General features: G+C 38.3%; 1 protein-coding gene across 1 annotated transcript in view; it reads left to right on the forward strand.

Moving 5' to 3' along the window:
* Positions 1-12914, forward strand: part of KCNK5 (potassium two pore domain channel subfamily K member 5) — a 37562-nt gene extending 24648 nt beyond the window's left edge. Inside the window, exons 3-6 of the mRNA XM_060754086.2 lie at positions 2735-2846; positions 5475-5641; positions 6786-6954; positions 7774-12914. Coding sequence (XP_060610069.1) covers positions 2735-2846; positions 5475-5641; positions 6786-6954; positions 7774-8591 — 1266 coding nt within the window. The 3' untranslated portion in view covers positions 8592-12914. The remainder of the gene's footprint in view (positions 1-2734; positions 2847-5474; positions 5642-6785; positions 6955-7773) is intronic.
* Positions 12915-18721: the final 5807 nt, after the last annotated feature.

The raw sequence follows: 18721 nt of genomic DNA on the forward strand, positions 1-18721 counted from the left end.
TTTCATGGCCCAAATCATTGGATAGCTGTGAGTTTTCTGGGCTGTATGGCCATGTTCTAGAAGCATTCTCTCCTGACATTTCATCCACATCTATAACAGGCATCATCAGAGGGTTGTGAGGCTGCCATAGATGTGGGTGAAACATCAGGAGAGAATGCTTCTGGAACATGGCCATACAGCCTGGAAAACTCTCAGCAACCCAATTTCAGCAATGTTTTCCCTGCTGCCCAAGAATACAAGAGCTTCTGTGCTTTTTCAACCACTACTTGCACATCTTTTCAGAAGATTCATTTGTGCAAATTTTTTTCCTGTACACAAAAAGCCATTTTCTTGCATCAAAAACTATGTCGAAACATTTTTTTGTGCAAAATGTAATTTTATGTGCAGGAAAAAACATATTTTTTACACAAATGAATTTTTATTAACTAAGAACTGGATTGAGAAGATTCTCATAGCTCCTTTCTTTTCTTTGGTTGGAGGGTGTCTTGAGTACTGAAAGGCCATTTTTATTAATAATAAGATCATTAAGGGAGTGTTCTTAACATTCCATTACACAGTGCTTGTTTGAATTCGGATGTCAATAAAAGTGAAGATTTCTTCAGGTCAAAACAAGCATTACCTACTTTTCATATCTCACATTGATAGGATTAACCATGCAGCCTTTATTTCAAGTCTTTCTATTATCCGGAGGCATTTAGTGCAGAAATTAATGTAGCTGAGGTGAGCTTTTATCCTTGGAAAGATTAATCTTGGACGGTACTCTAACAAATCCAATTTATTTGTTTAAACTTAACTCCTGTTTCCTTAAAGGCTTAGAATGAATAACAGCAATTATAAACCACAGAGTACAAATTTTAATAGTATTGTGATTCTGTGGTGTCACTAAAGTAACATGTGGCTTTAAACATGTGTTCAATATGCACTACTCCCATAGCAGTTTTGCTGTTTTTTAGTTGAGAATGCAGTTATTTTGAAAATTTTGGACTGTCATCTACACTTGTTTTCTAATCATATTACAGATGTATACAGAACCGTGGGTTTTAGAGAACCTGAAGAGTTTCAGATATCCTCCACATTAAAGCAGGTTTCCAGCTAGTGGGAATATAGACTAGTTTATGTACAAAGTCTTTTTAATAAAGATAACTTAATGATAAAATATATGTTATATGCAAATATAAAATACATGCAAGACATTGAGATTTGTATTCCACATGATTGCATGGCTGGAGGATTGTTGGTTCTAGATCATACAAAGCGAAAGATGTTGAAGGGGAAATATGTTAGATATCCAGGTGATATTTTGACACTCTTTACAGTGGTTCTCAATGTGTGGGTCCCCAGATGTTTTGGCCTTTAACTCCCAGAAATCCTAACAGCTGGTAAACTGGCTGGGATTTCTGGGAGTTGTAGGCCAAAATACCTGGGGACCCACAGGTTGAGAAACCACTGCTTTAGAAAGCAACAGGGCCCTGCATTCTCTGTTCCATGCTTCTTCAGCTTCCAAAAGTGCCCATAGGTTTTTTATGGCAAGACAGTGTATTTTAAAAGGAACCCTGTAGCTTTGGTTCCATGCTGAGATTTATTACAGCCAAAAGACATGAGTAAAAGAATAAAAGTGGTGTCAGGCCAGGCCGTAACTCATCCTAGGCAACATGCTAATGGGGACAAGAGGGAGGTGCAGCTTTGGCATAGTGACAACTATGAGCGTGAACTTGTGAAATGTTGATACAGCAGTGAGAAGAGCTGGCCTTGTAGCTTTCTCAGGATATGAACTAAAATGATAGGCTCTTCCTCTCCCTGTGCTGATTTATGCTTCTCACCTCTTTACCTTCCAATACAAGCATTTGAGGATAGCGTGTTACTCTCTAAACCCAAACTAGGGCATGTTCATTCACAATTGGAAGGTTGTATAAGTATTTCTCAGTACTAGACTAAACAACTATATAGATCCAGTTAATTTCAGTGGGGGTCACTTCTGTTCAAATGCCTGTACAAAGCCTGTCACCCAGAAGTATCAATGGTCTACCCTAAAAGGGTGGGGGGAGAGAAAAGAAATTCCTTTATCTATCTTGCACCATTGACCTTACACTACATTAGAGGGGTTTTTAAAATGATTTCTTTGCACCCAATGCCCTTTCTCAAAATCAAGGGTCAAGCCCAGCAGTTATCCATGATAGCTCGAAATTCATTTAGGAAATGAAGAAAAATAAACTCCAAAGCCCAGTCCCATGGAGGCTTGTCGAAGCACAGCAAGCATACAAGCATGTACTGTTTTTATTTGGAGAGTTTTGCCAAAATAATACTGTTTGCCATTCTTACATTCCGACCTTGCTAGGACCAAGAACAGAGTTGTTGTTGTTTTAAATGACAAAAACAACCCAGTTCAGCACTTTTTCATTTGAACACTGTCTTTTTATGTTAGAGCAATCTATATATGGAAGACAGCTCCTATGGTCTGACTAGTATCTCTTCATTTGCTTCCAAAATCCACAGCAACTATACTTTCGTATCATTAAAATATTGTTGGGTTTTTTTTTGGGGGGGGGGGGGTCAATATATTTATTACCAGATGAAAAGTAAGTTACTCTTGACATGTGCATCATAATTTTGTGAGAACTGATTAAAATAATTCTCATTTTGGAAGGAAGAGGCAGGATGGTGATATAAAAGTCTGATAGCTGTACTATACTATTTCTTTGCATCTTGAGTAACCCCTATCTTTTTTTTTCTATAGGTAGTATCAGAAGCTGCTGGACAAGGAGTTTCTATTGAAGGCAATGACACATTCAACTACTGGAACTGGCCTAATGCTGTCATCTTTGCTGCTACTGTGATTACAACCATTGGTGAGTATTAAGTTGGCCAAGTAGTTACTTTTTCCCCTTCCCAAAATATGAAATACAATAAATTTTGAGGTCATTTGTTTAATTCTGAAACATGTGATATATTGAGTACCAACATTTTGAAAGATAAGTAAAATATAACTAACAAATAAGTAAAAGCAAGACATTCAAGTTATCTCAAGGTTTACAGAATGTGAATTCTCAAAATATGGATGACTGAAGAAAACAACATAAAAGCAGAGAAATCATAAGAATAGAGAGATATAAATGGTTTGGGCACAGATTATTTGAAAAACCGCATCTCCGCATACAGACCAGTAAGCGCCTGCTCTCAGTCCCACCCCCATTGCAAGTGCGGTTGGTGGGAATGAGAGAGAGGGCCTTCTCCATAATCACTCCTGGCCTCTGGAACTCCCTTCCTAAAGAACTAAAAATAGCCCCCTCTCTCCTTTCAAAAGCTTCTAAAACCCACTTATGTTCTCTAGCTTATGGAGAAGAGGAAGATTAATGCATCTTTATATATACTCTCACCTGCATGTTAGACGCCTACCTTCACTTGTTAGAAGCTGTATGCTTCTAGTTTTAAAATTAATATTTTAGTCCAATTTTAATAGTTTTTTAAAATAAATGTTATGTAGTAAATGTTTGTGATGTATTATTTTCATTTACTTAAATTGTTATTTTATAATTCTTGAGACTGTTTTACTCATTGGTTTGATTTATTGAATGTTTGCTATTGTGTTATTTTGCTCAGTGAGATAGGGCGGGTTATAAATAAAGTTGTTGTTGTTATATTCTTCTGGATATATTCAAGAAAGCAGCTAAAGTATCTATTTTTGCTGTTTCCCAACAAAAGTGAACCCCCACCCTATTCCGAATTATTGTTGCTGTGATATACTGTGGCACATCTTGTCTGTTTGATTTAAAAAAGAAATAAAACAGTGCTGAATAGTATGAGAAAAAAATGAGAAAAAAGTGAGAATGTGTGTGTATTATTGGAAGATACAATGGCCATTAGGCATGTTCTACCAGTTCTGTGATGCCTTGTGGGCCATGAAAATTTGAGACTGTTCCTTTATGTTTAATTTTATTTAATGAAGGCATTCCTGGAATACTACGCAGGTTTGGCAGGTTCACAATCACCAGCCAGGATTGTTTCTGTGGCTAATTGAGAATGTTCAGACTTTTATGGCCGCTTATTCAGGCCATGAGATCAATTTGAGAGCTCTGCTAACTGGGCTTTGATCTCAATTCTCTTCTTGGATTGTGAATATTACATTTAGAGCTCAAAGTGTAGAAGTTTTGTTCCCTGAGACTCATTGTTATGAACAACAATTTGCAGGAGTTTTATGATGATACTTTTTAAAAACTATTACAGCAAAAAACTGTTTTCTCTTGGAGTGTGACAGAAGTACTACTGTACAAAAACGGTGCATTCTCTTTTTCTTTTGAATGTCACAAATTCACACTAGGAGAGAGAGAATGGTGCTGAAACATCTTTAGAGCAGATGCCATTTTGTGCTGCTTTGTGTTTTGAAGAAGTATTCATCTTGTCCCAAAACATATCTCTGTCAGACACAGGGAAATATCAGAAATATTATTTGTTGTTTGTTCTGAGATCAAGCCCACACAGTGTTAGAAAACAGACTGACCAGAGGAGATGGAAACTTTCCGCTAAACTAAATAAATCACCATGTTCCACTTGTTTCTGACATTAGAAACATTCTGAAGAAAAAACGAACCATCTCCTAAAAACAGCTTAACAAATACAGTCTTAAACATAAATATTTTGGCTAATTTACAGGCTCTCATCTCACTAGGGACTTTTAAAGGATATCTTCAGGATCATCCTTCCTAAAGACCAAGAGACTAAGAGGGCATTAGTTTTGTTTGTCCTTCACTAGCTGAGAAAATCAATGCAGTTGAAACGTGGTGCCGGAGAAGAGTTCTATGGATACTGTAGACAGCAGAAAAGGCCAATAAATGGGACAAATCAAGTCTGAATTTTCCCTAAGATGTCACACTTTAGCCATATCTTGAGAAGAGATTATTCACTAGAAAAGACAATAATGGTTGGCAACGTAGAGGGCAGTAGGTAAAAAGAAGAAGTCCATATTCCAGATGAATAATAATCAGGAAAACACTAGCCATAAGTCTGCAAAACCTGAGCAGGGATGCTGAAGATCTGGAGGTTTATCATGCATCATTTATTTGAAGGCAGTCAACAAGAAAGTGGTGGGAACAGGAGATCTCAGCATCATACAAGCACACAGTTATAAGTTGGTTTCTAAATATTTCACTAAGAATTTGTCCAAACATTTTCAAGGACTTGAAACTCAATTAGCCTTGAATTTTCAAGTAGAAGTATTTAAGATACAGAATTCTGTCATGAGTGCTGCAGTTGTGTAATCATTAGACTTGGTCACCCTGCTGTTACAAGTGTCCAAGTGTTCCTGTTTACTGTAATATTATGATGAACTGTTATATGTTACACAAACTTGACACAACTATCAAATGAAGTCATTTTCAAAGTTTAAACAAGTTCGGATAAAATAGGATAATCTATGCAATGGTTTTAATTTGAAATTAGTGTAGCTTGCTTTTAACGCAATGCTGTCCTCATTTTTTCAGGGTATGGAAATGTTGCTCCAAAAACTTCAGCTGGACGGCTTTTCTGTATATTTTATGGACTCTTTGGTGTTCCTCTTTGTTTAACATGGATCAGTGCTTTGGGGAAGTTTTTTGGTGGACGTGCCAAAAGGCTGGGACAGTTCTTGACAAAAAGAGGAGTAAGCCTGGTATGTAATGCATTTTTGCTTAACCGTTATAACACAGGATGCATTGACTCTGTGACCTTTTAAACCCCAAGCAACTTCTTCAGAACTTGAAATGTAACTCAGTGGCCTTTTTTAAACACATCTGAATTATTAACAGTATAATTTTATATGAAACATATTTTTAAAGGTGGTCCAATAGCCTAAAGCAGTGGTTCCCATACTTTTCTTTTGACTAGGGGCCACTTGAACAGGGACACTTTGACCAGGGACCACTCTCCAACATTAGTACCAAAAAGGTTACAAATCAGTTTTGGGTCAACTTTAGATTTGGTTTGGTTATTTGGGGTGCTGATTCAGAAAACCACATTGGCTAAACCACATCAGCTCTAGTTTGTGATACAGAACATATACCATCTGCTTGCCCACAGAAAACCATATTTAATAATCTAAATCTGATGTGGTAGTAGTAATCTTTCATGGGTTGTCAGCCTCTCCCCTCATGACATCCCTGTCACTTCGGCGCTAGAAGAGGGTTTTGCCATGTGGTTTCAAGGCAATGGTGTAGTAAGGTGAGGCCACGGACCATATTTTCAATCTTGAGGACCACTGGTGGTCTACAGACCACTGGTTGGCAATCACTGGCCTAAATCATAAAATCATAGAATCATAGAGTTGGAAGAGACCTCATGGGCCATCCAGTCCAACCCTCTGCCAAGAAGCAGGAATATTGCATTCAAAGCACCCCTGACAGGTGGCCATCCAGCCTCTGTTTAAAAGCCTCCAAAGAAGGAGCCTCCACCACACTCCAGGGCAGAGAGTTCCACTGCTGAACAGCTCTCACAGTCAGGAAGTTACAGTTACATTTGGTGGAGTTGATATTGCATTTCAAATTTTTCATCAAGCAAAACTAATATAGTAACATTTACTCAAGGAATGCTAATTGATTTAATGCTAAGTACAGGTAAATGAGGAACTCTTCAGCATTGTATGAAAAGCCCCCCCCCCCCCGAAATAGCTAGCAACTGCCAAATCTATCAAACCTCTACTTTACCCATTTCTTTCATTCAGCTAGGCTGCATGTTGTGCTATTTTCTAAAGAAATATCCTATGAAATTGCATTAAAAGATACTGTATGACTTATTGCTCTCCCTTTCATTCATTACAGAGAAAGGCACAAATTACATGCACAGCTATTTTCATCATCTGGGGAGTCCTGGTTCACCTAGTCATTCCTCCTTTTGTTTTTATGGTAACTGAAGGCTGGGATTATATTGAAGGTCTTTACTTCTCATTCATCACCATTACCACCATTGGATTTGGAGACTATGTTGCAGGTCAGTGAGGACTTTCTCATCTTTACAGCTACCAGGGTTAGAACTTTGCTGCAAGTTTTTCTTCAGTTCTAAACAAAACAATTACATGGATATGTTATTTAATATAAATAGGACATGCTAGAAGAGTCCGCAATTGTTATTTCCTCACATATTGCTCTCTGTGATGGAAAGGAGGAATAGAGACAAATTAGATTCTACTTCACATTGTTAATAATAATTGATGTTATTTCAGTAATTAATGTGGCCCAGTACCATATCATTTAACAGAGAGCATTTGTAACTTAATCAAATAGTTCAGTTGTTTTTTCAAAGTTCTAAAAAAAATTGTTATCTCTCTGTTTGATGTTCAGCATCTGAAAATGTATCTGTAAGCGCACTGTGATAAATGAATTCTCAATGCTTAGCATACCTTTAAAAAAATTTGTACTGGCTTGTACCTGATCTTCAGACCTGCATTTAAATATGCTATGCCTGCCTCAGTATTTGCTTATTGGAATTATGAAAAGTGCTACAGATTAGATTTTACAGAACATCACCAAAATCTTTTGTAAGACTGACCTCAATCATGATTTATGACCTTATCAGATCTACATGAAAATGCTGAATTGATAAACTTTTAAACTTTTAAAATGTGTTGTTGAAGGCTTTCATGGCTGGAATTACTGGGTTGCTGTGAGTTTTCCAGGCTGTGTAGCCATGTTTCTGGAACATAGCCATACAGCTCAAAAACCTTACAGCAACCCAACTTTTAAATAGTTTTGCTTACATGCATATCCAAACATAGTTCTATAATCTGTTTTATGTTTTTTCTTCTTTTAGGTGTGAATCCAAACATAAGTTACCATTCCCTCTACAGATATTTTGTAGAGCTGTGGATCTACCTGGGTCTGGCTTGGCTTTCTCTCTTTGTCAACTGGAAAGTCAGCATGTTTGTAGAGGTTCATAAAGCTATCAAGAAACGAAGGAAAAAAAGGAAGGAGTCTTTTGAAAATCATCCTCCTACCAAAAAATCCCTTCCAGTATCTAACCCTAAAGATATCAACATTTTCAGCTTCCTTTCCAAGAAGGAAGAAACTTACAATGATCTCATAAAACAGATTGGAAAGAAGGCACTGAAATCAAGTAGTGACAAAATCCTGAATGCTGAACAAGGCAAGCCAAACCTGCAGCATTCCAACAAAGACTTCAAAGTGATGTACACAAAGAACAAATTGTTTGACTATGATGAGATTTCTTTTGGGCTCCCAAACTATCACGTTATGAGGCATCTAACTGACAAACGTAGTGGGGATGGCTCAGTTGAAGGCAATGTGTTTGTAAATCAGTTGGACCGGATAAGTGAGGAAGAAGGAGAAGCATGGGATTCCAGGGACTGCCGACCTCTGATCTTTGAAAATGCCAATATAACATTTGTAAATGAAGAAGAGGAGGAGGAGGACATTTCAGATGATGAAGAAACTTCCAAGTCATCTATGGATGATAACATGACAGAGGAACCTGAGAGTCCACAAAAACTAATGAAATTTTCATCCTCTGATGAATCTACCTTTACCAGTAATGAGTTAGAAGTATCTGTGCCTTATGAACAGTTAATGAATGAATACAACACAGTGAATGCTGCAAATACGGGAACGTGAGGGGATACATTTTGCTAATGGTTCCAATAAAATCATTTAATGATTTTGAGAAAATGTTTGAACAGATGAGCACAACAATAGCGCATCACAAAAGACATTTTCCACCAGTGCCTTCCATATGGAAACTGAAGACATTCATTGCCTGGATGATATCAGTAAATGTCTTTTTTAAAAAAAAAAAAAAATCAGTTTTGCTTACTCACTGTGAAGGAACAGTTCTGAAAATCTGAGGGTTACTTTAGGGAGTTGGTGGTTCTTGGAATTGGGAAGAAAAGACTCGAATTCTTGGGCCTGTTCAGTATTTGTTTCATTTCTTAGGAAAGAGTGATTCAAAGATGGCAGTCATTTTGGATTGAGTTGATTACATAACATGGTTGGTTGCTGCACTAATTCTTCATACCTGAAAAACCGGTTTCAAATCAAGCCTAGGTGCAGAAGAGAAAGTGTTGCTAGAGTTAACTTGATTGGTTTGGGATGGAAGAATTAAGTGTCCTGAAGATCAAAGTTGAGATAGGTTGTCTAGGGAACTTGAACAGTATCTACTCAAGTTGTTTTAACCCCAATGTTATTGTGAGCGGAAGTATCATGAACAAAAACTTGCAGTACAGGGATGATGCTATGGAGGCATTGCACTTGTGACTTATCCCTCCTGGTGATTGTGAAAAGCACATCTAAGATTCTGTAACATAGAAGGGTGCAAAATGGTTTTTAGAAGACTGGTTTAAAAATGAAGAAAAGACACTAACAAAACTTGCGTTGTGTGTCGTAAGTGCCCTTCCACTGTCCATGTTCTAGAGGAAATACTTGAATAAATTTCATGCACAGTTGTCTCTAAATGAAGTGATGTTCTTTTTAAATGACACTGTAATTTAAAATAGCAAAACAGCATGACTATCTTAATTTCCATCTAAAGGATCTTAGAGCTGCTTTGTTCTTTGTTATAGTCAGTGGCTCTGCTTGTAGAAAAGTTTGCCATTTGCCACTCCTGTTGGTACTTTGAATAAGTAATATTTGTTATGGCACAAATATTTTCATGTAGGCATTTTAACTGGTTTTTCTAATGTTGGTATTTTAACTGTTTTCTAAATAAACTGAGAACTTCAGCTTGTTTTGCTGAACTGCCACATAGACATGAAGGCAAAGGTATGAGAACTACATCAGAATACAGCCATGATGGCAAGGGGCTTCAGCAGTTACTTAGAGTTGCACTGGCAAAAAGACCAATTGACTTTGTGGTTGCTTTTTTCCTAAAAAGAAATTACCTGTGCCTTTAAAGCTATTGTAGCAGAATTGTGAAAAGCAAGGTGTTAAGAGTATTAAGTTTAACCATTGTTTGGGGATCCAGTTGTAAGTCACTCCAATGTTCATTTTTAATTGTATGTTGTTCTTTCTGTGGTTTCAGTCCAGAATTGAAAGACCCTATAAGTCGGTGGTTCTCAACCTGTGGGTCCCCAGATGTTTTGGCCTTCAACTCCCAGAAATCCTAACAGCTGGTAAACTGGCTGGGATTTCTGGGAGTTATAGGCCAAAATGCCTGGGGACCCATAGGTTGAGATCCACTGCTATAAGTGCTAAAAGCCTTGGGAATGGGGTGATTTCTGAATCTAACATTGTATAAAAGGCTATGTGGAATTTTGCAATACTAATCTTGAATGATTAGGGAAATACAGAACTGTTTGTATTAATGAGTGGTGGAAGTAATGAGTGATTGAAGTGATAGTACACTGTTCCCATCATTAAAATAGCTGTAAAAATCTATACACTCCTCTTAGAAACTCTTCTTGGAAGAATACAGTAGCTTGAAGACATTTACTACAAAAGGTGGTCTCCATTCATTTCTACAGGAAATTTGCACTGTATGTGCCCATAAGGTTACAATGAAATCCAATTAAAAAGCAGTCAAACAGTTCTGTTGTAACTTTCTAGATGTGAAGTTATTCCACTGGATTTCCCACTATTATACATAATATGTTGTATGATTTTAGCCATGGCCAAGTTCTAGTCCTAAAGGTGCCTTGTTCTTGGTGCCTGTTATATATATATAAAGAGCAAAACTGGTTCTTGACTCATTTTTTCCTTCTGTAAGACAACTTTTGACATCAAAATTGACATTGTATAATTTGAACTCAAAATTGATATCTTGCTGTCACGTCAGTTATAACTATAACTAAAAAGCAACTCTTATGCTACAGCTGAAAGATATATTTCATGGCAGATGGACCAACTGGGAACAGAGCAGAGTCTTGTTTTTGTTGCAAAAACAAACATGGCTTTTGTTAACATCATTCTATAAAGCTGGCATTCCATTGTAGTGTGTCTTCCATGAATGAATGGTTTAAAACATTTCTATCTGCACTAAAAATGAAGTACAGAATGGTGTACATAATGAATGTTTAATTCCTTGAATGTTTCAAACACAATACAGAACAGAAAGAGTGTATGTGTGATTATTATTTTACAATGTTGCTTCTTTTCGATGTGATTGTTACATTGTATGGTCCATGTGAAGAACTGCAAAGGGAAGCAGGCAAAAAGTGATTCAAACTTGAAGTTGAGGCCCTTTCCTACTAAAGACTCTCTTTTGCATTTACGTATGAGGGTAGTTGATATGGCAATTCAGTTTGGTGCTATTTTTTACACATCAGACTTCGGGTGTATCTTCCTACGTATTAGAAACTTAAACATTTCTAAAGGTTAACTAAGGCCAAATTTGATATATGTAAGCACAACCCATGAAGTTGTTTGGCTTCATTGTTTTACCCTGTCCTTTGAAAAAACTCCAAGTCATATCAGTAAAGATGTGCTACAAGCATCGGATCACTGATCACCTTAATTTTGAACTAGTTATATTACGTGACTGTAAATGGCTGAAATATCAGTTGTATTTTTAATTAAAAGTGGCCTGCTCACTTCATTAAAAAGGAGACACAATATGGGTTTATCAGAGAACTGATCTGCCTTAGCACTATGCTGATCAGAAATAATGTCTTCCTTGTCTTAAGGGGAGACTCAGGCTTTAGTCTAAGTCAACTTCTGGCCTTTAGATAGGATATCACAATCCTTAATTCTTGGAGAGGACTATTTGAAGTGATTTAACTGATTTGATTTCACATCTGTCTTTTGAAAGATATGCACAATGTGAAACAATTGAAATGTAAAGTTTTTTACCAGTTTGGTTTTGGATTAAAAGGTTAGGATTTAATGGAGTAACCATATCTTGTCTGTGTTTGTGTGTATAATTTAGGTACTTACAGAAGGGATTTAAACTTTAAAATGATGGCTGCTACCTTTCAAAAATACCAGACTTTCCATCAGTCTCAACTAAGATGTAGACTAAGAAACCCAAGCAGTGCTGCTTTCCCTCTCCCTGCTCACCCCCCCCCCCCCCAACCTCCCATCCATCAGCCCAACTACTATTAGTTAAATCAGAGCAACCTAGTATCCTGTAAATAGGGGAGGATATAGCTCCAAATATGGACCCAAAGATTCAAGTAGCTTCCTTTCTGTTATTCAACAGAGTATGTAATTTTCCCATGATTGGATTTAGCCAAACACGAGACCACTCCAGGAGCTGAGATTGTCTATTTAACAGTCTCACAGTAACATGTTGAACTGGTAGAGGTTTGATCTCTGAAACATAGAAATATCTCACTATCCACATGTTATCTTGCTGCCAGGTTTCCATTTACATTCGGTACAGAACTGAGCCAGAGACAATGCAGTTCTGTTATAAGTTGATGTAAATGCAGCATATCATTCCAGCTTTTCTTTTAAAGCCGGCCACTAAGAGCCATGAATACAATACAGCAGTCTGAATCTATTAAACAACATTTTGAAAAGTCTTTTTTCACTGTAAAGGCATGATCAACTCCATTGCTTTGCTGATGGTGGGTGTACCAAAACATAAGATCAAAACATCACATACTGGTGTCTTGCTATTCTGAATGTGGCCTGAGTCATCCATATAATTTAGTGCAATGGTACAGGCAAAAATACTCTTAGCATCTTTTGTGAAAAGGAAAGCACAACAGCTATAGCTGCCTGGCCTTAAAAGTTATGTAACAGTTTGCCCTGTTTTCATGCCCTCTAAGCTGCACTAAATTTTTAGAAGAGGGGCCTTATTGTTCACATGTTCCTTGAAGTATGTAGAGTCCCTACAATCTTGCCTTTGTCACTCCATCACATGAACAAATATGTTTTGTTTTGATCTGTTCTTTTGTTTCCTGATTGTTTCACTGGAATCACTGTATGTAAATATTAAACTTTGTACAATGTAATTTATTTTAACATTTTTTTTCAATAAAAAGTAAACCTAAAAAAGAAGCAGCAGCATTATTTTTCTTTGTGGGAATTGAAATATATAAAGGAAATATTGGACTGACCCTCGTGGCTTGTGCATTTAAGGACATAAAGGTAAAGTGACATTGAGTCTAGTCATGTCCGACCCTGGGGGTTGGTGCTCATCTCCATTTCTAAGCCAAAGAGTTGGCATTGTCCATAGACACCTCCTAGGTCATGTGGCCAGCATGACTGCATGGAGCGTTGTTACCTTCCCGCATAAACGGTACCTATTGATCTACTCACATTTGCATGTTTTCGAACTGCTAGTTTGGCAGAAGTTGGGTCTAACAGTGGGAGCTCACCCCGCTCCCCGGATTTGAACCACCAACCTTTCGGTCAGCAAGTTCAGCAGCTCAGCAGTTTAACCCGCTGTGTCACCAGGGGACCAATTTAAGAATGTGGGGGGGGGGGGGCGGTCCTTAAACCAGTTTGTTGAAAACATCAGGCCAAACCCACTATTCACTTTTGGTGCAAAATGCAAACTCTGGGCCTCCATCTTTGAGCAGAAGCAGTGTGTTTTCAGTTTTTGCATGGAGGACTTCACGAGGCGAGGTCAAGATTCAACCCTAAATTCATGACCACAACTACTGTGTGCCACCAGAATGAAGCAGTTGGCTTTCTTCATCACTTATCCTCAAGTTGAAAGAGACCATCAGGGCCATTCAACCCAATTCAGGACAGCACTCTTGACCAATGACCATTCCAGCCTCTGTTTAAATATTTCCAAATAAGAAAAACATCACACTCTTAAGACGGCATATTCCATTTAGTTATGACCTTAGCTTGTGGGCACAATTATATGCAGATGTGGTTTTTCAACAAAGAAGCAATTGCACTGTACATCAAGGATGATGGTGGGAGTGTAGCTTTTAATTCCCTCTGTGGTGGTTTGAAGGCTTGTTGCTTCCTATGAGTATGTATACTAGCCGTCATTAAATGGTCAATATTAGGATTTGGATCAAGGACTGGATCCTCCCACATGTTTTCAGGACACCTCATCCTCACTTTTCTCCCTACACCACAGTTTACACCATTTAGTAGATTGCCAGACCAGTTACACATCTGCACTTCTGCCAGGCCAGTTACACACACCTAAACATGGCTGTTGACTTGTTCATAAGCCTTTTCCTTAAGGATATGTCTTTCCTGGAAATGGCTGGCACTGTCAAACACAATGCATACATAGAAATGCAAAAAAATTGCTTTGTTGTATTTTAAGTCATTTCTGACCTATGACAACCCTAGAATCACCTTGTTATTGAGTTAAAGGTGGTATCACTTTTCAAAATAGTTTAGACATGTCAGATTCCATTACCTTTCAACTCCCTGGGTGAGATGACCAACAAATGAAGTCTGTGGAGAGGCAAAATAATTCATAGCTTTCCCTTCACAAAAGTTATATTTTGGCACTAAACTGTAGTAGGCACCCATTTTTGTAAAGCTGAAGCATGAATACATAAATGGTTTCCACTTGTCTTCGAACATGATTTGCAACACAATGTGCCCTAAACATGCATTATTTGATTGATGTGCTTTGCAACAAAAGACTATTGAAAGACACCCATGAAAAGAAGGTCTATGTAATCTCTTCAGACTCTTGATGAATAAACTTCTATTACTAAAAAAAAGAATGAACATGGCTTGATCTAGAAGGTAAAGACGTTCCCCTCCCCACCCCAGAAAGGAAATCACCATATTCTCATAGCTTTCTGCACCCTTTTTCCAGTTGCTGTGCCCTACCTTGGTATACAGCTGATCCCTAATGGAAATGCCAATGCCCATTAGCTCATCCCTTTGTATGAGGAAATTATTTTTTTTCCCCTGTATTCAGATCCACTTGAAACTGGTTGGAGGCCATAGTACTAGCCTCCAACCAGTTTCAAGGGTGCTTGTTCAGGCACTCTATAGCTAACTGGTTCTATTTAACTGACTTCCTGATTAAGTTTAAATGGGATATCCTAGTTTTGTGAAGCAGCAAATTGCGAAAGTATATTTTCACAATTTGCTGCTTTCTTCCAGTTGTGCAACTACAGCAGCCTTCACAGACTGGGCCATCTATGGTTAATGTTGCACAAAAAAACCCCTGCTAGACTTTTTTTTTCATGTTGGAAACAACTTGAGAAACTGCAAGTCACTTCTGATATGAGAGAATTAGCTGTCTGCAGGGATATTGCCCAGGGGATGCCCAGGTGTTTTACCATCCTGTGGGAGGCTTCTCTCATGTCCCCACATGTGAAGCTAGAACTGACAGATGGGAGCTCACCTTGTCTCACAGATTCAAACTCCTGACCTTCAGGTCAACAGTTCAGCTGGCACAAGGATTTAACCCATTGCACCATTGCGGCTCCTATCAGGCTGAACTTCAGAGATGGGTCAACTTCTTAAAATGAAAACAAATGCTTGGCTAATTGGATTCAAGAGAGTCCGATATTCTTGTTTCATGACTCTGACCAAGTTTGATCATGAATTAACTTAGAAGCATGAATCTTAGAAGCATTTATCTAGGAAATCTAACAGTACATAATCATCTATTTATTGTATTATTTGTTTTCCAAATGTGGCTAGTGAAAGCAGAACCTTTTCAATACGAATGAGTCCACAAGTTTATAGCATCACGTTTGCAATAACTGAGTCAGTTTCTGGGTGTATAAGGAAATATTATTTCCTAAAGATGGTTCAAAGAAGAGGTCATTGCTTTTGTGTGGGATGGGCATTCTTTGTGTCCATAGTTGTCCTGGCAGATATTTGAACTCCTTCCTGAATGAGCTCACACTAATATTCTTTATCCCTTTGAAAATCTAGGTAATAAACAAATGACTGTAAACATACCAGACTCAAATTGGGATCCATTCTGTTTCCGCTTATCTTGGAAGCCTCTCCTCCTCTATCACCATTATTGAATTTATTTTGTTGCATATCAGTTACCTTTAGAGTTCCAGCAAGTGAGCACCTCTATATTTTGGAATGAATGCAATTTGACATCACTTTACCTGTCATGGTTCAATGCTCTCAAATCATGCGGGTTGTGGTTATACAAGTCATTTTCTGCCAAAGAGTCCTGCACCCCACCAACCTACAAGTCCCAGGATTCTGTAGCACTGAACAATGGCAGTTTAAATGTCGGACTCCATTAATTGTATAATGTATGAGATTTTCATTGAAAAACTACAGCAAAATGTTCTGCAGGATGTCCCGCAAAAACAAAGTTTTTGCCGTTTAATAAACCTTTTCTATTTTTTCATAATAGAACCAATTGGAAAATGACATGTATAACCCAAGACAAAAATGGTGTTGCATAGATAAAGGTAAAGGTTTCCCACTGACATTAAGTCTAGTCATGTCTGACTCTGAGGGTTGGTGTTCATCTCAATTTCTAAGCGAAAGAACCAGCGTTGTCCATAGACACCTCCAAGGTCATGTGCCCAGCATAACTGCATGGAGCACCGTTAACTTCCAGCAGAAACAGAACCTCTTGATCTACTCACATTTGCATGTTTTCAAACTGCTAGGTTGGCAGAAACTGGGGCTGACAGTGGGAACTCACACCACTCCCCGGATTCAAACCGCTGACCTTTTGGTCAGCAAGTTCAGCAGCTCAGCAGTTTAACCCACTGTGCCACCAGGGCTTCATCATGTTGTATAGTGTTATTCAATAGATTGTCTCAATAATTTCATTTCTTAAATTTCAAATAGATTTAACCGATTTTATTGTTAGCTGCCTAAAACAAATAAAGAGGAGGAGAATGTGAACCCAAACTTCCACAGGATATGGAGGTCTTTTCGAAATATAGCAGTTGCTAAAGCTGGGATGTGACGTGGATGGAAGAATTCTTCTAAGTATTCGAAATGTGGGAGGAGCAGTGATTATCTACTTATTCCTGAAAGGTGTTTTCCAAATGGAGGAAGTGATACTAGGGCCTGAAACTGCTAACACCCTTCAGAAAAACATGTAAACAAAAAATTGAGCTGCAATCTCAATTCTGCTGTATCAGTTTTGTTATCATAGCGTGTACCCTGATTAAAATTATTTCTAATTCAGCTGATAGGTAACTGCCCAATGTAAGAAAAAAAATACTGAAATCTGAACTGGCTTATTTTGATGCAGTGGTCTCAGCACTGGATTATAATTCTGGAGGCCAGGGTTCAACTCCTTGCTTGACCACTGAAATGTAAACATTCTTAGTCTCAAAATGCATTAGGATCTCCATAAGTCAGAAACAATATTATTTTTCATACCAGTATTATTTTTAAATGTGCATATAGCCATTAACAAAATTTCCTGCTCCTGTGTCAGATCTTTTAAAATCAGATCAAATTAGGCATGTTTGAAATAGAGCACTTTAAAATTTCAGTGGATAGTGAGATCTGAGCCATGGATAGCAGAACCTGAAGCGCAGATGCTGAGACCCGATACTGGTACCGGTGACAGGCCACCCTGTAGGTCCATGCGCCTAGTGAGCAAAGAAGCCCAGTGTTCCCAAATACAGCTCACCGAGTTGAAAAAGAAGCCACCGAGGTAGTTTATTAAGTCAGCTGAAGTGATGCCAGTCCGCAGTTATTCGCCAAACTAAGCTGAGATACCATATATTGCAAAACAAACAGTTTTATGCACTGTAACACTTTGAAAGTCCTGCTCCTGCCCAGCTGGACCTGGCTTTGCTGTGATTGGCTGGCCTTTGATGATGTCAAGAAGGGTTTCCTGAAGAGGCGGGATTGCAGCACTCGCCGGCCAATAGAAGAGTGTTCCCCACTCTTGATGCAGATTCCTGCTCTCCAATGGCTGATGAGGGACTAGCAGGTCCAGAAGACAATGGTGCTGAAATGAGTTCGAATAAATTATCAGGTCTGGCCAAGGGTCAAAGGGGGCCATCAGGGCCCATGAGTCTTTATTGTCAAGATGATTGCAATCTGAGTCCCCGGAGAATGGGTGCAGTGTCCAAAGAGTCCAAAGCAGAAATATTGTCCATCCTGATAGGATTAAGTTGCAAGATCCTAGGGAAAGAGAAATGTCATTGTGTGACAACAGGACATGACCCCCTGTCATACTGGATTGTCATGTCCTTGTGACTGGGACTAAGGACAGGCGGCCCAGCAAATTGATCCTGTTGTAATCTGTCCAGTCAGGGGTCTGTGGGAACAGTATAGATAGACTGGCCTGAGGATTCATTGGTGATTGAATCCAGTTTCATGAAGATGAAGCCCAGGAAGATAGCTGACTGGACTTCCCGGGTCAGGAGTTGAGGCAAAAGTGCATCACAAGACTGGGTCGGCCGGGCCGGGGGGGGGTGAGTTCTGTCCTCAACAACATGTTGAAAAACAAAAGGCAATTTTAAAATCCAAGATAGTGACCTTCCCTCCTCATCAGAAAAGTTAGAAAAGTCATTTAAGAAAAACTCCTCCTCCCTCCAGTTATAGGAGTATCAGTTCCATAGTTAAACTTACTTGCAACTCTAAAGATAAGGAGAAGATTTTTTTTTAAAAAAATGTTCTTAAATACAATACTGCAATTAGATTTCACTCACTCAATAATAACATTATGTCTCATATTTCCAAACTTAGCCACTCAAGATCATTTCGTATTAATGCTCAGACAGTCCACAGAGTCCTCCACTAACTTAAGAAAGACATCCCTTTAAGGCAGTCTGTATTTGTGTTAGAATTGTACTGTATCAAGAAACATGTTTGTCTAGACAGCTGCCAGTCTTCCAGGTTTCAGACATGATTAAACACATGTATCTCCATCAGCTGAAGCTTGCAATGCAGTTCTATGTATTTATTGGTTTATTTAT

Source organism: Anolis sagrei, chromosome 1 (assembly GCF_037176765.1).
Source record: "Anolis sagrei isolate rAnoSag1 chromosome 1, rAnoSag1.mat, whole genome shotgun sequence".
Taxonomy (NCBI): domain Eukaryota; kingdom Metazoa; phylum Chordata; class Lepidosauria; order Squamata; family Dactyloidae; genus Anolis; species Anolis sagrei.